The sequence below is a fragment of the Dasypus novemcinctus genome, chromosome 31 (genome assembly GCF_030445035.2).
Source record: "Dasypus novemcinctus isolate mDasNov1 chromosome 31, mDasNov1.1.hap2, whole genome shotgun sequence".
NCBI lineage: Eukaryota > Metazoa > Chordata > Mammalia > Cingulata > Dasypodidae > Dasypus > Dasypus novemcinctus.
Window position 1 is genome coordinate 18,788,416 of NC_080703.1, and position 18,213 is coordinate 18,806,628.

At 38.6% G+C, this 18,213-nt stretch overlaps 1 protein-coding gene and 1 pseudogene across 4 annotated transcripts in view; one reads left to right on the plus strand and one right to left on the minus strand.

Moving 5' to 3' along the window:
* Positions 1-18,213, minus strand: part of OXSR1 (oxidative stress responsive kinase 1) — a 146,661-nt gene that overhangs the window by 91,913 nt on the left and 36,535 nt on the right. For 3 of the 4 annotated variants that reach the window (XM_058290744.2, XM_058290745.2, XM_058290743.2), the window contains exon 4: positions 6,479-6,620. In XM_058290744.2, coding sequence (XP_058146727.1) covers positions 6,479-6,620 — 142 coding nt within the window. Of the gene's footprint in view, positions 1-6,478; positions 6,621-17,395; positions 17,533-18,213 lie in introns of all 4 variants that reach the window. The other variant, XM_071212876.1, reaches the window with a different exon arrangement.
* Positions 13,492-14,688, plus strand: LOC101417874 (THAP domain-containing protein 5-like; annotated as a pseudogene).

Consider the following 18,213-nt stretch of genomic DNA (forward strand, 5'->3'; position numbering starts at 1 on the left):
ACTGGTTTTTGACAATCTATCAAATCCCTGTTAACGGGACAAAACGGTTTCTTCAACAAATGGTGCTAGTAGAACTGGATATCTATAATCAAAAGAATTGAAGAGGGGAAGCGGATGTGGCTCAACTGAAGAGCATCCACCTACCATATAAGAGGTCCAGGGTTCTAACCCAGGGTGGCAGCCTGGCCCGTGTGGTGGGCTAGCCCACATGCAGTGCTGCCACGCGCAAGGAGTGCCATGCCATGTAGGGGAGTCCCATGCACAAGGAGTGTGCCCTACAAGGAAAGCAACCCTGCGCAAAAAAAGCACAGAATGCCCAGGAGTGGCACCACACACACGGAGAGCTGATACGCAAGATGACGCAACAAAGAGAGACACAGATTCCCAGTACAGCTGAGAATACAAGCAGACACAGAAGAATACACAGCAAATGGACACAGGAGAGAAGACAACCGGGGGTCGGGAGGGAGGGGGATTTGGGGGTAGAGAAATAAATAAAAAATAAATCTTAAAAAAAAAAAATTACCCCTATTCTTACTCCTATATAAGAACCAAGTCAAAATGGATTAAAGACCTAAATATAAAAGCCAGGAGCATAAAAACTAGAAGAAAATGTAGGGAAACATCTTAAAGACCTTGTGGTAGATGGTGGTTTCTTAGACCTTACACCCAAAGCACATACCACAAAAGGAAAAATAGATAAATGAGACCTTCTCAAAATAAAACACTTTGGCACCTTCCAGGACTTTGTCAAAAGGGTGAAAAGACCGCAGACTCAATAGGAGAAACTATTTGGAAATCACATATTTGATAAAATTTTAATATCCATGATACATAAAGAGATGCTACAACTCAACAATAAAAGGCAAACTGATCAAAAAATGGGCAAAACACTTTGCATTAGTCAGACAAAAGTGGTTTTTATAAAGGGTATTTATTTGGGGTAAAAGCTTATAGTTACAAGTTCTAGAGAGTCCAGCTCAAGACCGCTCTCTCACCAAAGACAGCTGCCATGTTCTGAAGCAAGGGGGCAGCACTCTCTGCCTGGTCTCTCAGGCCTTCTCAGTTGCTCTCTTCTCTTCAACTGCAAACTACTAGGAAAATGGCTCATCACTCTTCTCAGAGACTTATGAGCTGTTTGAGCCTTCTCCTTTCTCTCACCAGGCAAGACCAAAATGACAAGTTCTCTCCTCTTCCATATGTCTTCTTGAGTATCTGTTTATATAGGTCCACCAAGGGCGCGGGGACTTAAACAGCATTATGCCCTACTGACATGGTAGAATCAAAAGCCCTAAGTTGCTTTAATCAAGTAAATTAAACCATTTAAATTTAATGCAATCAAAGGGTATCATACCCAAAGGAACAGACCAGTTCACAAACATAAGCTTTATCTTTTTTGGGGGGATCCATAAATAATATCAAACTGCCACACACTTGAATAGACATTTGTCCAAAGAAGAAATACAGAAGGGAAACACATACACACACACGAAAATTTGTTCAACATCACTAGTGATTAGGAAAATGCAAATTAAAACTACAATGAGGTATCATTTCACACCTATAAGAATGGCCACTATTAAAAAGACAGACAGGGAGCGGATGTAGCTCAAATGATTGAGCTCCTGCTTCCCATGTTTGAGGTCCCAGTTTCAATCCCCGGTACCTCCTAAAAGCAAATGAAAAAACCAACTTTCATTGGGAAGTTAATGTGAGAGTGCCTTCTTCCTATGCATGCATGTGGTGCTGGGTTCAATCCCTGGTACCTCCTTTAAAAAAAAGAAAAGAAAACTAACTACAGGGTTAGAGAGGATGTCATGATAGGAAGACTTATTCATTGTTGGTAGAAATGCAGAATGGTACAGCCACTGTGGAAGACTGTCTGGCAGTTGCTAAAGAAGTTGAATATATATATGCCACGTGACCTGATAATAATACTATTGGGTATATACCCAAAGGAACGGAGATTAATGACACAAAAAGATATCTGCACACCAATGTTCATAGAAGCATTATTTACTAATGCCAAAAGCTAGAAACAACCCAGGTGACCATCAACCAATGAATGGATAAACAAACTGTGGCGTATTCACACGATGGAATATTATGCAGCTGTAAGAAGAAATGAAGTCTTAAAACATAAGCATATAACAACACGGAGGACATTATGGTGAGTGAAGCAAGCCAACACAAAAGGACAAATACCATATGACTGCACTATTATAAACTAAATATATTGTCCAATTTCACAGAGTTCTTAACTTGAATATGGGACACCAGAAAATAGAATGAATTTAGAGAATGGCAAGCTGAGGGTTAACTTGTGCAGAGTTGATATGTATTAATCTTTGGAAATTAACAGAAATGATGAAAGCACATCATAGTGTTTGTAGCTAGTAGAGATATTATATGTGTATGACAGTGGTTGCAAGGGAAAGTTTAAAGACTTGTATATTACAAGAAGGAAAGCTGAAAAATGTAACATAGGATTGTATAACAGTGAAACCTCATGTGAACTATGAATACGGTAATATTGCATATATATGACTGTTTTTACAAACTATAAATACAAATGAAGTAGAGAGATGGAAGCAGAATAGCAGCTATGTACAACATGGGAAGACTGAGATTTGATGGGATGCTTTGTTGTTGCTGTTCGTCCATTTTTGTTTACTACTGGAATAATGAAAATGCTCTAATAACTATTGAAGTGATGAATGCACAACTATGTGATATATCAAATACCACTGATTGCACACTTTGGATGGATTTATGTTGTATTAATATGTACCAATGAAATTGATTTGTTAAAAAAAAAGTGGTGTATTAAAGTCTCCTACTATTAATGTAGAACCATCTACTTCTCCCTTCCAATCTGTCACTATCTGCTTGACACATTTTGGAGCTCTGCTTTTAGGTGCTTATATATTTATAATTGTTACACCTTCTTGTTGAATTGACCCCTCTATCTATATAATGACTGTCTTTGGCCCTAGTGACAGTTTTTTACTTAAAGTCTATTTTATCTACCTGCTATGAGTATAGATACCCCAGTCCTCTTTTGGTTACTACTTACAAGATTTTTGGGGTTTTTTTTTAACATCCCTTCACTTTCAACCTTTACTCATCCCTGAGTTTTTAAGGTAAGTCTCTTGTAGACAGCACATAATTAGGTTATACTTTTTTATCCATTCTGCCAATCTGTGCCTTTTGGCTGGAGAGTTTAATCCATCTATATTTAAAATCTACTGATAATGAAGGGCTCTTCTTCTGATACTTTGCTATTTATCCTTTGTAAGTCTTATACCATTTTGTCCCTCAATTCTGCTAATGCTTACTTTTATATTTATTTGATTTTTTGTGTTGTACCATATTGAGTGCCTTTGCTTTCCTATCTGCATATATTTTTCATATACTGTCCTTGTGGTTACCATGGGGTTAAAATTTAACATTCTAAATATATAAAAATCATATTTGCATTTATACCCACTTAACTTCAACAGGATACACATATACTTTTCCTCTACCCTTCTGTTCCCCACCCCTTTTTTGTACTTGTTACAAATTTTATCTTTGAATGTTGTATTTCCAAAACTATGGATTTATCATTATTTTTTTATGTACTTGCATTTTAGGACCTCTAAGAAATAAGTAGTAGAGTTATATGTTACCAAACAATACACTACAACAATACTGGCATTTATAATTACCCAAATGGTAAACTTTACCACAGTTTTTTATTTCTTTATGCTGCTTTGACCCACTGTCTAGTGTTCTTGACTCTCAGTTGGAAGAACTCCCTTTAGCACTGCTTGTAAGCCAGGACTAGTGGTGATGAACTCCCTGAGCTTTTGTTTATATGGGAATGTCTTAATCTCACTTTTGGAAAAAAAAAAAAAGTCCCTCAGGATATAAAATTCTCAGGTGGTAGTTGTTTTCTTTCAGCACTTAAATATTTAAACACACTGCCTTCTTACCTCTGTGGTTTCTAATGCAAAATCAGCACTCAAATAGGGACTCCTTGTACATAAAACAATGCTTTTCTCTTGCATCTTTCAGAACTCTCTCCTCATCCTCTGCATTTGATAGTGTGATCGACAAATGACAGTATATTTTTCTTCATGTTTATCCTCTTTCATGTTCTCCGGGATTCTTGGATGTGCATACTCATATCTTTTGCTGTGTTTGGGATGTTTTTTGTCATTATTTCTTTGGATATTCCTTCTGTCCCTTTCTTTCTTCTCCTTCTGCAACTTGTATAATACATATTTTTTGTCCCAAAGGTGTCTTCAGCTCTTTTTGCTATGTAATATTTTTTTCTTTCTCCTTCTCAACCTGACTTGTTTTAATTATCTTGTCTTCAAGTTCACTGATTCTTTCTTCTGCCAGCTCCAATTTGCCCTTTTTTGTTTTTCCAATCTGCTCTTGAAACTCTCCTGGAAATTTTTCATTTCAGTTACGATGGTCAACTCCAGTAGTTCTGTTTGGTTCCTTTATAAAATATCTCTGTCTTTACAAAAATTCTCTCCTATTGCTCATTCATTATTTCCCTGATATCTTTTATTTATTTATTTTTTTTAAAGAAGGTACCAGGGATTGAACCCAGTACATCATACATGGGAAGCAGGCACTCAACCACTGAGCTACATCCACTCCCCAAAGATAGCTGGTTTTCATTTATTTTTTGTTTTTAGGAGGCACTGGGATCGAACACAGGACCTTGTGCAGGGGAAGCAGGCACTCAATCACTTGAGCTACATCTGTTTCCCTATCCTTTACTTCTTTCTATTTTCCTTTATCTCCTTTAGCATTTTTAAGATCATTATTTTAAAGGCTTTGCTTGGTATGTCCATATTCTGGTCTTCTTTTTTGAGTTTTCAGGATTTTTATTCTCTTCCTTTGGATGGACCATCATTTCCTGTTTTTTTTCTTTGTCTTGTACTCTTTTTTTTTTTAAAGATTTATTTATCCTCCCCCGCCCCCACCCTTGCAGCTTGTTCCTTTCTTTTGCTGCTGCTTCTCTGTGTCCATTCACCACACATATTTTCTGTATCTGTTTGTCTCCCTTTGTTTCATCATCTTGCTGTGTCAGCTCTCTGCGGTGCACGGGCAGTCAGCTCTCCACAGTGCACAGGCAAGCCTGCCTTCACAAGGAGGCCCCAGAATGTGAACCCAGGGCTCCCGTATGAGAGATGGAAGCCCAACTGACTGAGCCACAGCTGCTTCCCTGTCTTGTACTCTTTTGTTACACAACATGCATTTTAATATTTTAAAATGTTAACTCTGGGATTTATTCCCTAAGATGTCTGTTTCTTGATTTTGTAAACAGCCGGTGATATGACAGAGATTTTCTTGAGTGTCAGCCCTCTTATCAGTAAGGTCTGCCCAAGGCAAGTGCAATGTACAGGATCCTCCCTGTCTTTTCTAGGCCTGCCTATGTCTTGTCCTGGGCTTGTGCTTATTAGGTGTTTTGAAGTTCCCCTGTTTACAGTAGTTTGAAGACCCCCTCTATTTCCCAGGAGACAGACATCCATCTCCCAGGTGTTGAAAATCTTTGCCCCTATCTACCTCTACAGTTTCTTACATTCCTTTTGTTGTCTAGGGTGCTTTCCTCTAGAGGGCAAATTCAGAGAGCAGGGAAAGGAACATGGAGACAAGTTTCCCAAGTGAGTCTTTCCCAGTCAAAACAGGGCTAGGGATGCATGAAGGGGGTGAAGACCAGTTCTAAACTGCGCTGGGAAAGGGGTCAGAAAGAGCACCAGGCTCTTCTTCGATGGCTCCCCAGACCTGAACTTTCTTGACCTGGGCTCCCAGAGAGCCGAAGTTGCTAATCAAAAGCCATGATCCCACAACTATGTGACCATAGCAAATTCCAATGACTGTACACCTTGGATGAATGGTATGCTTTATTTATATGTATCAATAAAAATGGTTTAAAAAAAAGCCATGATCAGTAAGCTGCCATGCCCACCCCTGTTCCTGGGAAAAATGATTTTTACATTCCTTTCTGTCACGAGCAAGCTAGCTAGGGGCTGGACCACAGGGCAAGCTGCCACAAAAGTGGGGGATGGGCATTGGTAACCACCGTGGAGAGAGTAATTTACTGGTCTTTACTGTAATTTAACAAGACTCTTTCTCCCGCTCTTCCCTGGATCCTGCACAGTGTTCTACTGGTCTCTGGAGAGTCAAAATAGTTGTTTCAGGTAGTTCCTACCTGTGTAATAGCTGTTCTGGTGGAAGGTCTGAGTCCTCGGGCTCCCTACTAGGCCATCTTCCCACAATCCTCCTCCCATATGCAGTATTACTTCTAATATTTTTTTAAAGCACATAAAAGAAACTGGAAAGGAATATTCCAAAATGTTAACCATGACTGCCTCTCGGCAGGAAAATATGGATTTCTCTCCGTTTTTCAAATAAAATATACAGCACAATTACCACTGCACTGATCTAAAAGAGAAGAGTGTTATCTTTCACATACCTGTGAATCTGTCCATTTTTATGAAGGTATTCCAATCCTTCCAGCACTTCTCTGAGTATCGTGGCAATGGTAGATTCATCTAGGACTCCACTTTTGTGCTCCCCCTTTGCCACAATATGTTTAATGATATCCAGAACTGAACCTAAAGAGAGAAGATGTAGTTTTCTATAAACTTTTTACTCATTCAAAATAATTCAAAGCCAATTTAAAGTCAAGACACATGTAAACCTTATCATAAACTTGTGTAGGAAAGAAAGCAAAAAATAAATAAGTGCAGAAGCTTAAAATTAATAATTTATTTTAAATTCCAATCTAAAAAGAGAACAGCCTGCTAACACCCAAATAGTTTTACAACAGCAGCATCTTAAGAATTCTAATGTAAATTTGGAAAAGGTGATGGAAGATTTTTCACCACTCGTGAAGAATCCCTAAGGAAACCCTGCCCATCAACAACTCTGCAGATATCACAAACCAATGTAAGCTTCCGATAGCAGATTAGACGATGCACTGCTGCAGGAATCAAGATAAAAGATCAAATTAGGGAAGAAATACTTAGAAAAGAAAGATTACATTTGTTTATAAACTAACTTAAGGACTAAAACTATTTTTTTAGGTTAATAAATTATAGAAATAAAACAGGTAAGGCAAAGAAAAATATATAAAGAATAAAAGAAACAGTTCTCTTTAAATAAAAGCACGGATGTATTAATAAATATTTTCTCAGCTGCTGTACCAATCTCATTCTTTCTAGGATAAGAAATAATGCTCCACTAAAGATGTGGGCAAGGAGTGGGGGGGGGGAAGGGGAGACACCTGTTAGTAATTAAAATCATAGTGCACACACTACAAAAACTGATAATAAAAAAGAGTCTTCTAGAGATTCATTAGATTTCTAGCAATACAATGGCCCATAAAGATACAGAACCAAAATTGTGATAGGAAGTGTGGAACATAACAGGTTGCACTGACAAAATTCAATGCATTTCTTGGCACAAGACCTCACTAATCAAGACTAAAATCAAATAGCCACTTACATTCTTCTGTTGAAAACTTGTTCTGGTAGATACTTCTTCTACTTCACAAATTTAAAAGAAAACATGTACTTCCAAATACATGGAAAGTAGTAGTAAATTCCTCAAAAACAGAAATTCAACTAAGTTTAGCTCCCACTTAAAATCCACTAAATTGATAAACTTGATTAAAAGGGCATAAACCCAGAAAAAAGAAGAAGACAGGAAGAAAGGTATCAGAAGAGAGATGCCAACAAATTCTTGGAAGGAAAGTAGGAAAAGAAAAATTAACTGATAAGCAATGTGGAGAAATCTGAAACTTCAGTCCAAAGAGCAGGTATGCCAACTGGATAAAAGTAGATCCCAGCTAGAGGTCAGAGAGCCTCACAATTACTAGTACCAAGTACCAGACCAAGGGAAGTGAGGGAAGACTGAAAGAAAGTACTGAAAACAGGGAACAGAGTTAAAAGTTCATATAAGAGAAAATAAAATTCCCAGATCCTCCTCCTGCTCTGGTAACGAGGCCAAAGGCTCCCCACCTCCAGCAGGACACAGCCAGTTGACTCTCTGAGACAATGAACCAGAGGGCTCCACAGTCCAGACAGCTTTCCTAACACATTACTACACCTGGTTCTTTTCCCTTCTCCATGCCGTGATCCACAAGGTTGGAGGGGGAAACCTTAGGAAGAAGTTTTATAAGTTTTGTTTGTTTAATCAATCACAAGTTAATTCCAAAAGTAGAGTGATTAAACTAATAGGACACATGTTTCATCTGAAAAAATCCAGGTCACTTAAATACTATTTAGTAAGATCCAGTTACATGTTTGTAACTTAAGAGAATACCTAAAATAAGGAATGCAAATAGGAAAATTTCTACTGGGAATTAAAAATTAACTCAATTTATTCAGTCAAAAATTAATTAAGCCCAATTATATGCAAGAACTGTGACTTGTGCCATGGAATATGTCAGGACATATATGACATAACTGGTGACTTTAAGGGAACTTCCAGTCCAGCTGAAATGGAGCAACTAAGATCTTAAGGCACGTAAAAAGTTGTTCTGTATTTTTAAAGAGCTTAAAGAAGGAATTAATGCCATGAGTTCCTTTTCAAAATCTTAGAAGATTTTTATTGATTCCACATCATCCAAATATCAAAAGGACTACGAAAGCAATGCAGATTCTCAGTCTATGTCAAGAACACATTCTAAACAAAGCTTATATGAGAAGTCTCAGCTTCCCCTGGTATAACAACTTCTCTTCAGTTTCAGTTTCTTCCCAACAATTTAATTTTTACAGGTGGGGGATCATCATGCCACTAAAACTTTCAGGCTTAACTGACAAACAATTTTAGGTCTTGGAAGGTCCTCCTCCTTTGATCTGTGATTTTCTCGGCATCGTGCAACATCTAACTTGACGATGGTGCGTGCAATCCTGACTAGAATTTTTCACATCAGCTAAGGGAAAGGTAAAGGTAAAATATGCTAAGCAAACAGTACAATCTGAAAGAAATATTTTACAGTGATAATTGACTATTGAACTTTTACCATGTGAAGGAATTATTTGGCAAGCTAGTTAAAAATGTGGGTTTCCAGACTATAGACTGTCATCCAAGAGATCTGAGGTACAGCCCAAGGAGGTGAATTTTTTTTTTCTTATTTCTCCCCCCTCTCCCCAACTCTGTTGTCTGCTCTCTGTGTCCATTCGCTGTGTTCCTCTGTGTCTGTTGTATTCTCATTAGGTGGCTCCAGGAACCCACCCTGGGACCTTCTGGAGTGGGAGAGAGGTGATCATTCTCTTGGGTAACTTCAGTGCCCTAGTTCGTTGCATCTCAAATTGTCTCTTCTCTGTGTCTCTTTTGTTGCGCAATCTTTCTGCACCAGTCCTCCATGTGGGCGGCACCATTCCTGGGTGGGCTGCACTCCTGCACGGGGCTGCACCCCTTGTGCGGGGGCACTCCTTGCACAGGGGGCACCCTGTATAGGGCAGCCTCCTTGCGTGGCAGCACTCCACGTGAGCCAGCTCACCACACAGGCCAGGAGACCCTGGATATCAAACCCTGGACCTCCTATATGGTAGGTGGATGCTCTATCAGTTGAGCCACATCAGCTTCCCAGAAGCAGCATTTTAAAAAGCACTTTTTAGGAGGCACTGGGGATTGAACCCGTACATGGGAAACAGGCACTCAACTACTGAGCCATATCTACTCCCCTTTAAAAAGCATTTCAACAACCAAGACTACTTTGATGAAGGATGTCGGTAGAAATGCTGCCACTAAAATCTAAACATTCCTCAGAGTAAAAACAAGTAAATCAAATCATGGAAAGCGAGGATTTGGTACAAACTTTCTAATAAAACACATGTTAGAGTGTAGAACATCTATTTTAAAAAACTACCTTCTTTTAGCGACATATCATACCTGTGTCACAGATCATTTAAAAAGCAATTCAAAACTTAAAAGTGTCCAAGAAAATCATTATTAAATATCAAAATAACATTAAAAAAATGGCGAAGCACCTGCTAGCTTAAGACACTTGTTAAATCTGACAATTACAGCTCATGAAATCAATAACTCACCAACATGTTAATGCCCTCAGTTTACTTCTTTGAAAAAACATTCTTTCAATATACTTACTGGTATTGTTAGAAGTACTAAACAATTTTTAGCCCGAGGTGGTTGGTTGTAATTTCCTGAGCCAGAGAAGGTTTCAAAAGGGCCACAATTTGCTTGGTCTCAGTACTCCATTTCAGACCAATAGATATACCTTCCATTGCTGCCTAAATATCCGAAGTCTGCCTATTAATATCAGCTATTTTGCCTGGTCCTACTTAGACCAAGGAATTCCCCATACATTTTAACTCTTAGAAGATAGTAAAATTGAGGTAATCCCTCAACAACAAAATAATTCATTAGAGTGAATTTAAGTTAAGATTCTTGCATTTCTACACTTTATCCCTTTAGTCCTACAGGTACTTCTTTCTCTTTTCCTCTCAGAACCTTTCTTAATCATTTTGATTTGTAAAAATCTTATTTTGCAGATTGGTACTAATAAATTGTTGTAATAGTTATTTAGATAAAAAGTATTTTCAATTTCTAAAGGCAAACTTTATGTATTAATGAATCCCAAAATTCAGTTATCAGGATTTTAATTAGCAAAAATTATTGAAACTATAAGGAAGCATTACAAAATTATTATAATAATGATACTCACCTGGTTGGTGCATTTAAGTGACAGTAGCTATTCAGTTTGCAATTTAATAACCTTATTAAATTCTACACCAGAACTATGATACTAAATCAAAAATATACTTTGGTTTTAAATATTTTGGCTGAAAGAGTTACCCTATTCATATTTCTGTTAACTCTGGTTATTTATAATTATTCAAAGCAAGCCCGTGCTTGTCAGTAAGCCTCATCCAATCCCCTTTCACTCTCTCTGCTCTAGCTCTGATGCCTCATCAGTTCCCAAGACTCTTCCACACAGCTTTCAAATCCTTTTTTGTGGTGTTCCCTCTATCTGGATCACTTTTCTCCTTCCCCAGATACTACCCTAACCCCCACTAAAACTGGCTATTCAGTCTCAGATGAACATCACCCCCCCCACACCCATTCTCCATCAATAAGTCTAAGTTTTACTGTACTTGCTCAATTGCTGGTATTTCTTCACAGCACTGTACATACTTATTATAATACATAAAATTACTATATATATGTTTATAACTAATATTTAATAACAATTTATCCCTATAAAATATAAGGTCCATGAAAACAAGGAGCCAACAGTTTGGTTCACCAATAAGTATTTGGTGAATGGCATTTTAACTGAGCTATTAAATCCTGACGCAGGGGAAGCGGACTTGGCCCAGTGGTTAGGGAATCCGTCTACCACATGGGAGGTCCACGGTTCAAACCCTGGGCCTCCTTGACCCGTGTGGAGCTGGCCCATGCGCAGTGCTGATGCGCGCAAGGAGTGCACTGCCACGCAGGGGTGTCCCCCGCATAGGGGAGCCCCAAGCGCAAGGAGTGCGCCCCGGAAGAAGAGCCGCCCGGCACAAAAGAAAGTGCAGCCTGCCCAGGAATGGCTCCGCACACACGGAGAGCTGACACAACAAGATGATGCAACAAAACGAAACACAGATTCCCGTGCCGCTGACAACAACAGAAGTGAACAAAGAAGACAATGCAGCAAATAGACACAGAACAGACAACTGGGGTGGGGCGTGGGGAGGGGGGAAATAAATATTTAAAAATAAATAAATCCTGACGTAGTTTCCTCCTCTGTTAAAAAAAAACTTACAAGTTGTGCTTAGTTTTAGCTTTTGTTTACTAAGCTTTGTTTAATGTAGCTGTTCAGTTTGAATATTTAATTTATAAAGCAGGATTTCATTTTCTGAAGAACGTTTAGATGTAATGATTAACTCACAAAAATGTAAATCATTTATAATTTCTACATGAGTTATGCCTGGAACATGCCTGAAAATTATCTTCCAGGAAATTTGCTGAGTGACAGGCTGCAAAAATTGGGCACTATCCCAGGAAACTACAGACTAGGAGGGTCAGAGAACCACATTTAGAAGAAATCACAACCAGCTACATGTTCTGCCCCTCTGTGGCAGGACATACACTCACTTAGAGATAAACAGGAATTCTAAAGAATATACATAGGGGGGAAGCAGATGTGGCTCAAGGAGTTGGGCGCCTGCCTACCACATAGGAGGACTAAGCTTTGGTTCCCAGTGCCTCCTAAAGAAAAAGAACAAGATAGTGAGCTGGCATGGACAGGCTGATGCAACAAGATGACACAATGAGATAATGCAGTGAGGAGACATGATGAGGAAACACAATGAGACACAACAAGTAGGGAGCAGAGGTGGCTCAAGAAATTGGGTGCCTCCCTCCCACATGATAAGTCCTAAAAGAAAAAAAGAAAACAAGCAGACACAGAGAGCAAACAACAAATAGACAAAGAGAGCAGATAGTGAGCACAACAGCAGGGGGAGCGGGGGGATAAATAAATAAAATAAAATAAAATAACAGTATATATAGGGGTGGTCCCGCCTCAGTGAACAGGGTAGGTCTGCACCCCTTGCTGGGTCTCTCCCCCCAACCATCACCTGAGCGATCCCTCACTACTGTGTGGCCATTTGCTATAATAACCATCGGGGACAGAACAATAAAGACTGGAAGGTGAATTTTCACCTGTTTCCTCTGCATGACAAAGAAAGACTTGAAAAATAGTTAAAGAATATGAAACATGATTCATGGATTCCCAGTAAATACCAGTTTCTATGTAGCGACCATTTTACTCCTGACTCTCTTGACATATCAGATGGGGTATTTGATAGCTGAAACAAACTGCAATTCTAACAATATTTTCTTTGCTAGAAGACAATCAGTTTTGCACTTAGGGAGAAGGGGGTTAATAGTAGCAGACTGGCAGGCAGGTGAACAGATGGAGGGATGAGACGGAAAGATAACTGTTGCAAAAACAAACATTTGAGAAAAAAAGAAAAATCTGTGCTTTTACCAAAAAAGTAATATTCTTTCCAAAAAATTTTGATTAAATGTCATGAAGCATAGCTTAAAACAAGCAAAAGATAACACAGAAGTTACAAAGTTAATAACATAAGTTAACAAGCAAAGATTTTTAGTGGTCTTTTGAATGATCTGAAACGTTTACCTTACATATTGAATATGCTTAATGCTTTTTTAAAAAGCACCTTAAAGTATATTTGTGTTGTTTCTATAGAGCATATTATTAGAGCATATTTTTTAACCAAATAAACCTACTTGGCCAGTGTACTGCTCAAAGTTATAGTTAAATTTACCTGCTCTAATTAATACGAGAATAAGCCTAGAGAGGGCATCTTTTTTAGAATTTGAATATATTATTTTCTAGGGAAAAGACTTCTCCAAAAAAAAGCATCAGGAAAAAAAAAAGTCTCAGAAGGAAAAAATGGCAGATAAGGAGGAGGAATCATTTGCTTCAAATGAGTTACAAGAATGTGTTCCCTGAATGTACAGAATTACTTGATTCAACTGTCCTGGCACAGCCACCAACTCCAAAAACAGAAAGTATATAAAATAATATATTAACTCAACCTGATTATACAAGATACTGAAAAACCAGAATCGACTTTGGAAACATCAGTTAACCAAGATACACGTGTAGGTGTATTTCATACATCTTTTTTTTTTTTTAAGATTATTTATTTCTCTCCCCTTCCCCACCCTCCCCCCCCCCCCCCCAGTTGTCTGTTGTCTATGTCTATTTGCTGCGTCTTCTTTGTCCACTTCTGTTGTTGTCAGCGGCACGGGAATCTGTGTCTCTTTTTGTTGCTTCATCTTGTGTCAGCTCTTCATGTGTGTGGCGCCATTCCTGGGCAGGCTGCACTTTCTTTCGCTCTGGGCGGCTCTCCTTACGGGGCCACTCCTTGCGTGTGGGGCTCCCCTACACGGGGGACTCCCCTGTGTGGCACAGCACTCCTTGCGTGCATCAGCAATGCGCATGGGCCAGCTCTACACGGGTCAAGGAGGCCCGGGGTTTGAACCACAGACCTCCCATGTGGTAGATGGACGCCCTAACCACTGGGCCAAGTCCACCGCCCTCACACACCTTTTGACAATCTAAATTCTACAACTATTACTTTGACAACTTCAGATTCAGACAGTATTCAGCAGTCTTTGAAAACTCAAGTGCTTAAATAGCTACCAATCATTTGCTAATCCAAATTTTACTAATAATTCCAAGGAAATTAAGTGAGCACAGGAAAATCCAGTCTTATTCAGCACAAACAGTTGAGAATTAAACATAAGGAATCTGTTATTGACATTTTTGTATCCACTGAAAACTCTAGACCTACAATTAATTCTTTTATTCCTGCCCAATAAGAAACTGTGGAAATGGAAGACACAGACACTGAGGACTCCTTATATAAGGAGACAGACTATGAAACATAAGTTTTACAAATTGAACATTCTTATAGCAGACAAGACATAAATAAGGATCATGTATGGGAGAAAGTTTCCAAGCTACAATCAAAGATAACACTTCTTGAGCTCCAAGAGCAACAACCTCTAGGATGACTGATGTCTTCAGAAGCTCTTATAAGGCAGCTAAAAGAGGAAAACTGGCTATCTGAAGAAAATGTCAAGATTATAGAAAACCATTTAACAATTTAGGAAGTTACTATGATATGAAGAAGTTTTAAAGTTACAACCATGCTTTCTTCAGCCAAACCAAAATTATATGTAAAATGAACTTTTTCCTATATAAATTTCTCATTTTAATGAAGCAATGAAAGTGCTCTGTTATGAACTACATTCTGTTCTTGCAATGCTCATTTTTTAGAAAAACTAGAGAACTGTTGAGCTGTGGGTAAAAACATTTTAATCCTTGATAATTTTCCAAATTAAAGTTAAATTATAGTAAATAAATAATATGATTATGTCATGAAATGAGAACACTGTGATACGGTATTAAAAAAAAAAAAGCCCCAAATAAAAGTTAGGCTTAGGAAGCAGACCTGGTTCTATCACTGGCATATGACTTAGGCTACTTAGCAAGCTTGAGCCTCAGTCCCTAATCTGTAATGGAGGACACGGACTACATTTCTGATGTAGTCTGTTTCTTTATAGTTCTTTACCTTCTATGAAGACACTTTTAATAGGACAGGTTTTCTATAAGATTATACTTACATATTACTAGACGACTAGAATTCGCTATCAGAAAATATTGGAATATCCTGAATCTTTATTGAATTCTGTATAGTCTGACCTTTTGGCTACTTATTTATCTGTACTACAAACGAAAACACTCTTTCTATAGTTTTATTCAGATGAACTAAAGTAAGGAACCACTCATTAGGCCAGTTCTTAGGAGAGGTACTTTAAAGAATATATATTTCAGTACCTTATATATGATTTTCCATCTTAATACAGTCATTTAACCTTTTACATCCTGTATTTGTAAGGTTATATTTATAAACCAAAAAGATGAAAATGAGGTTAAAATATGTAAATATATTATAGAAATCATGGTTTATATCTTTTCAATAGCTGTAGCTTTTTTTTTTTTTTTTTTATTTAACTCCCCTCCCCTCCCCCGGTTGTCTGTTTTCTGTGTCTTTTTTTTTTTTTTTTTTTTTTTTTTAAAGATTTATTTATTTTATTTAATTTTCCCCCCTCCCCTGGTTGTCTGTTCTTGGTGTCTATTTGCTGCGTCTTGTTTCTTTGTCCGCTTCTGTTGTCGTCAGCGGCACGGGAAGTGTGGGCGGCGCCATTCCTGGGCAGGCTGCTCGTTCTTTTCACGCTGGGCGGCTCTCCCCACGGGCGCACTCCTTGTGCGTGGGGCTCCCCCACGCTGGGGACACCCTTGCGTGGCCCGGCACTCCTTGCGCGCATCAGCGCTGCGCATGGCCAGCTCCACACGGGTCAAGGAGGCCCGGGGTTTGAACCGCGGGCCTCCCATATGGTAGACGGACGCCCTAACCACTGGGCCAAAGTCCATTTCCCTTTTCTGTGTCTTTTTGCTGCGTCTTGTTTCTTGTTTCTTTGTCCGCTTCTGTTGTCGTCAGCGGCACGGGAAGTGTGGGTGGCACCATTCCTCGGCAGGCTGCTCCCTCCTTCGCGCTGGGCGGCTCTCCTTATGGGTGCACTCCTTGCGCGTGGGGCTCCCCTATGCGGGGGACACCCTGCGTGGCGCGGCACTCCTTGCGCGCATCAGCACTGCGCATGGGCCAGCTCCACACGGGTCAAGGAGGCCCGGGGCTTGAACCACGGGCCTCCCATGTGGTAGACGGACGCCCTAACCACTGGGCCAAAGTCCATTTCCCAATAGCTGTAGCTTTTTAAAGTGCGTACTTGTCATTTTTAAATAACAGAATGACACAGTGATAATACTATAAATTTCCATTTCTGCATATTTTAATGAAATTTATAAGCAAATAATTATAGACATGTGATGAAGACCTTAGGGTGACAAGTAGGAAAGAGAAGTGATGATATAAATAAAAATACTGCTCAAGTCCACAAGAATTTAAGAAAAATGAATGCAGAAACAAAGAGTGGTAGTAATACAAATGTGAAAATTAGGTGATGTTTTCTTAAAACTGGCAGTCACTGTAATTAAATAGGACAGCCTATGGTTCTCCTATGTGTATGGGCAAATTCCTATTAGTCTGAGTCTTAGTTTTCTCACCTGTAAAATAAAAGATACTGTTACCTATCTTGTAGGATGGGTTTGAGAATTTATTAAGGTAGTATGTTTTTAGTCCTGGAAAATAGGAGGTGCTTAATAAATACTGGTTGTCTCTGAACAGCAATTAGAATACTAATTGTTTTGTAAATGCATGGTGATTATTTTTGGCCAAATTTCACTTTTCATCAGGTTAATAAAATTACTGGTAAATGGGGAAAATATATATATATATATATTATATATATTATATATATATATGGAGCAGATGTGGTTCAAGCAGTAGAGCACCTGGTGCCCACAAGGGAGGTCCCAGGTTCAAATCCCGGTACCTCCTAAAAACAAAAAAAAAAACAAGCAAGGAAAAAAAAAACAACACAGGGGAGCTGATGTGGCTCAGTGGTTGTGCACAGGCTTCCCACTTAAGAGGTCCCAGGTTCAATCCCTGGCTGCCCCCATACCTCAAAAAAAATTTTTTTTAAATGTGTACATATACGTATACCTATATGTATATGTATGTGTGTGTGTGTGTATATTTGTCATTCTGCTTAGGACAGGCATGGTATGCATGAGAGAATTAAGCAGAGGAAGAATTTATTCCTATTCATCAGAGCACGTTTCGTAAAACATTAAAAACTGGGTTATACAATTTTGTAAATTACAAATAAAAATTATGCTATAGGTGATCAATAATGAAAGATACAGTATTACCTAATATTCCCATATCTGTCCATACTGAAAGAACCATGCTTGGCCACCATCTTGAAAGGTGGCTGGTGTTAGCAAGGCTTCCAACCATCATATGAACAGGGCCTTTAACAAAGCAATCCAGTTTCTCCAGTGTGTCACTAATGGGATTGAAACAAAAAGGTGATTCTGGCTACACTGAAAAGCATCACATAGCAAGGGATTATTACTATCATTAATGACAAAAATTTCTTGTGCGCCTACTACATGTCAGCATGGTTGTGAATGCTGTACATACATCATCTCATTTATTCCTCACAAATACCCTGAAATGCAGAAAAGTATCCCCATTTAACAGACAAGTAAACAAGTTCAAAGAGTTGAAAAGTTTGCCCAGTGACATACAACTGTTCAGTATGAAAGCTGCAAATTAATTTTTAAGCCTATACTCCTTCCTTTACAACCTCCCTTTGGAAGTTTGGTGTTCAATGACAGGCAGTACTCAAATAGCAAATTAAACAAACATGGATTCACTTTCCTGGAACCCTGCTTTCTAAATGGAAAATCATGTTTCCCCACAAAATATATATGCAAACAAAGGTCAAGCAGCACAGTGATTGGAAGTCCAGGTGGCTTAATCAGTCACTAGTTCTACCAACCTTGCCATCTAATTCAAATCTATGCCTTGACAAAATGACAATTTTACTCATGGCATAGGCCTTCAGATGACTGTAACAAAATGTTCAGTCTATATGTGCCAAGGGTCCACTGTTTGTAATCAATAATACTTATACTTTATTACAAGGAATAAAATAGAAATAATTGTATGTATATTGCAGAAT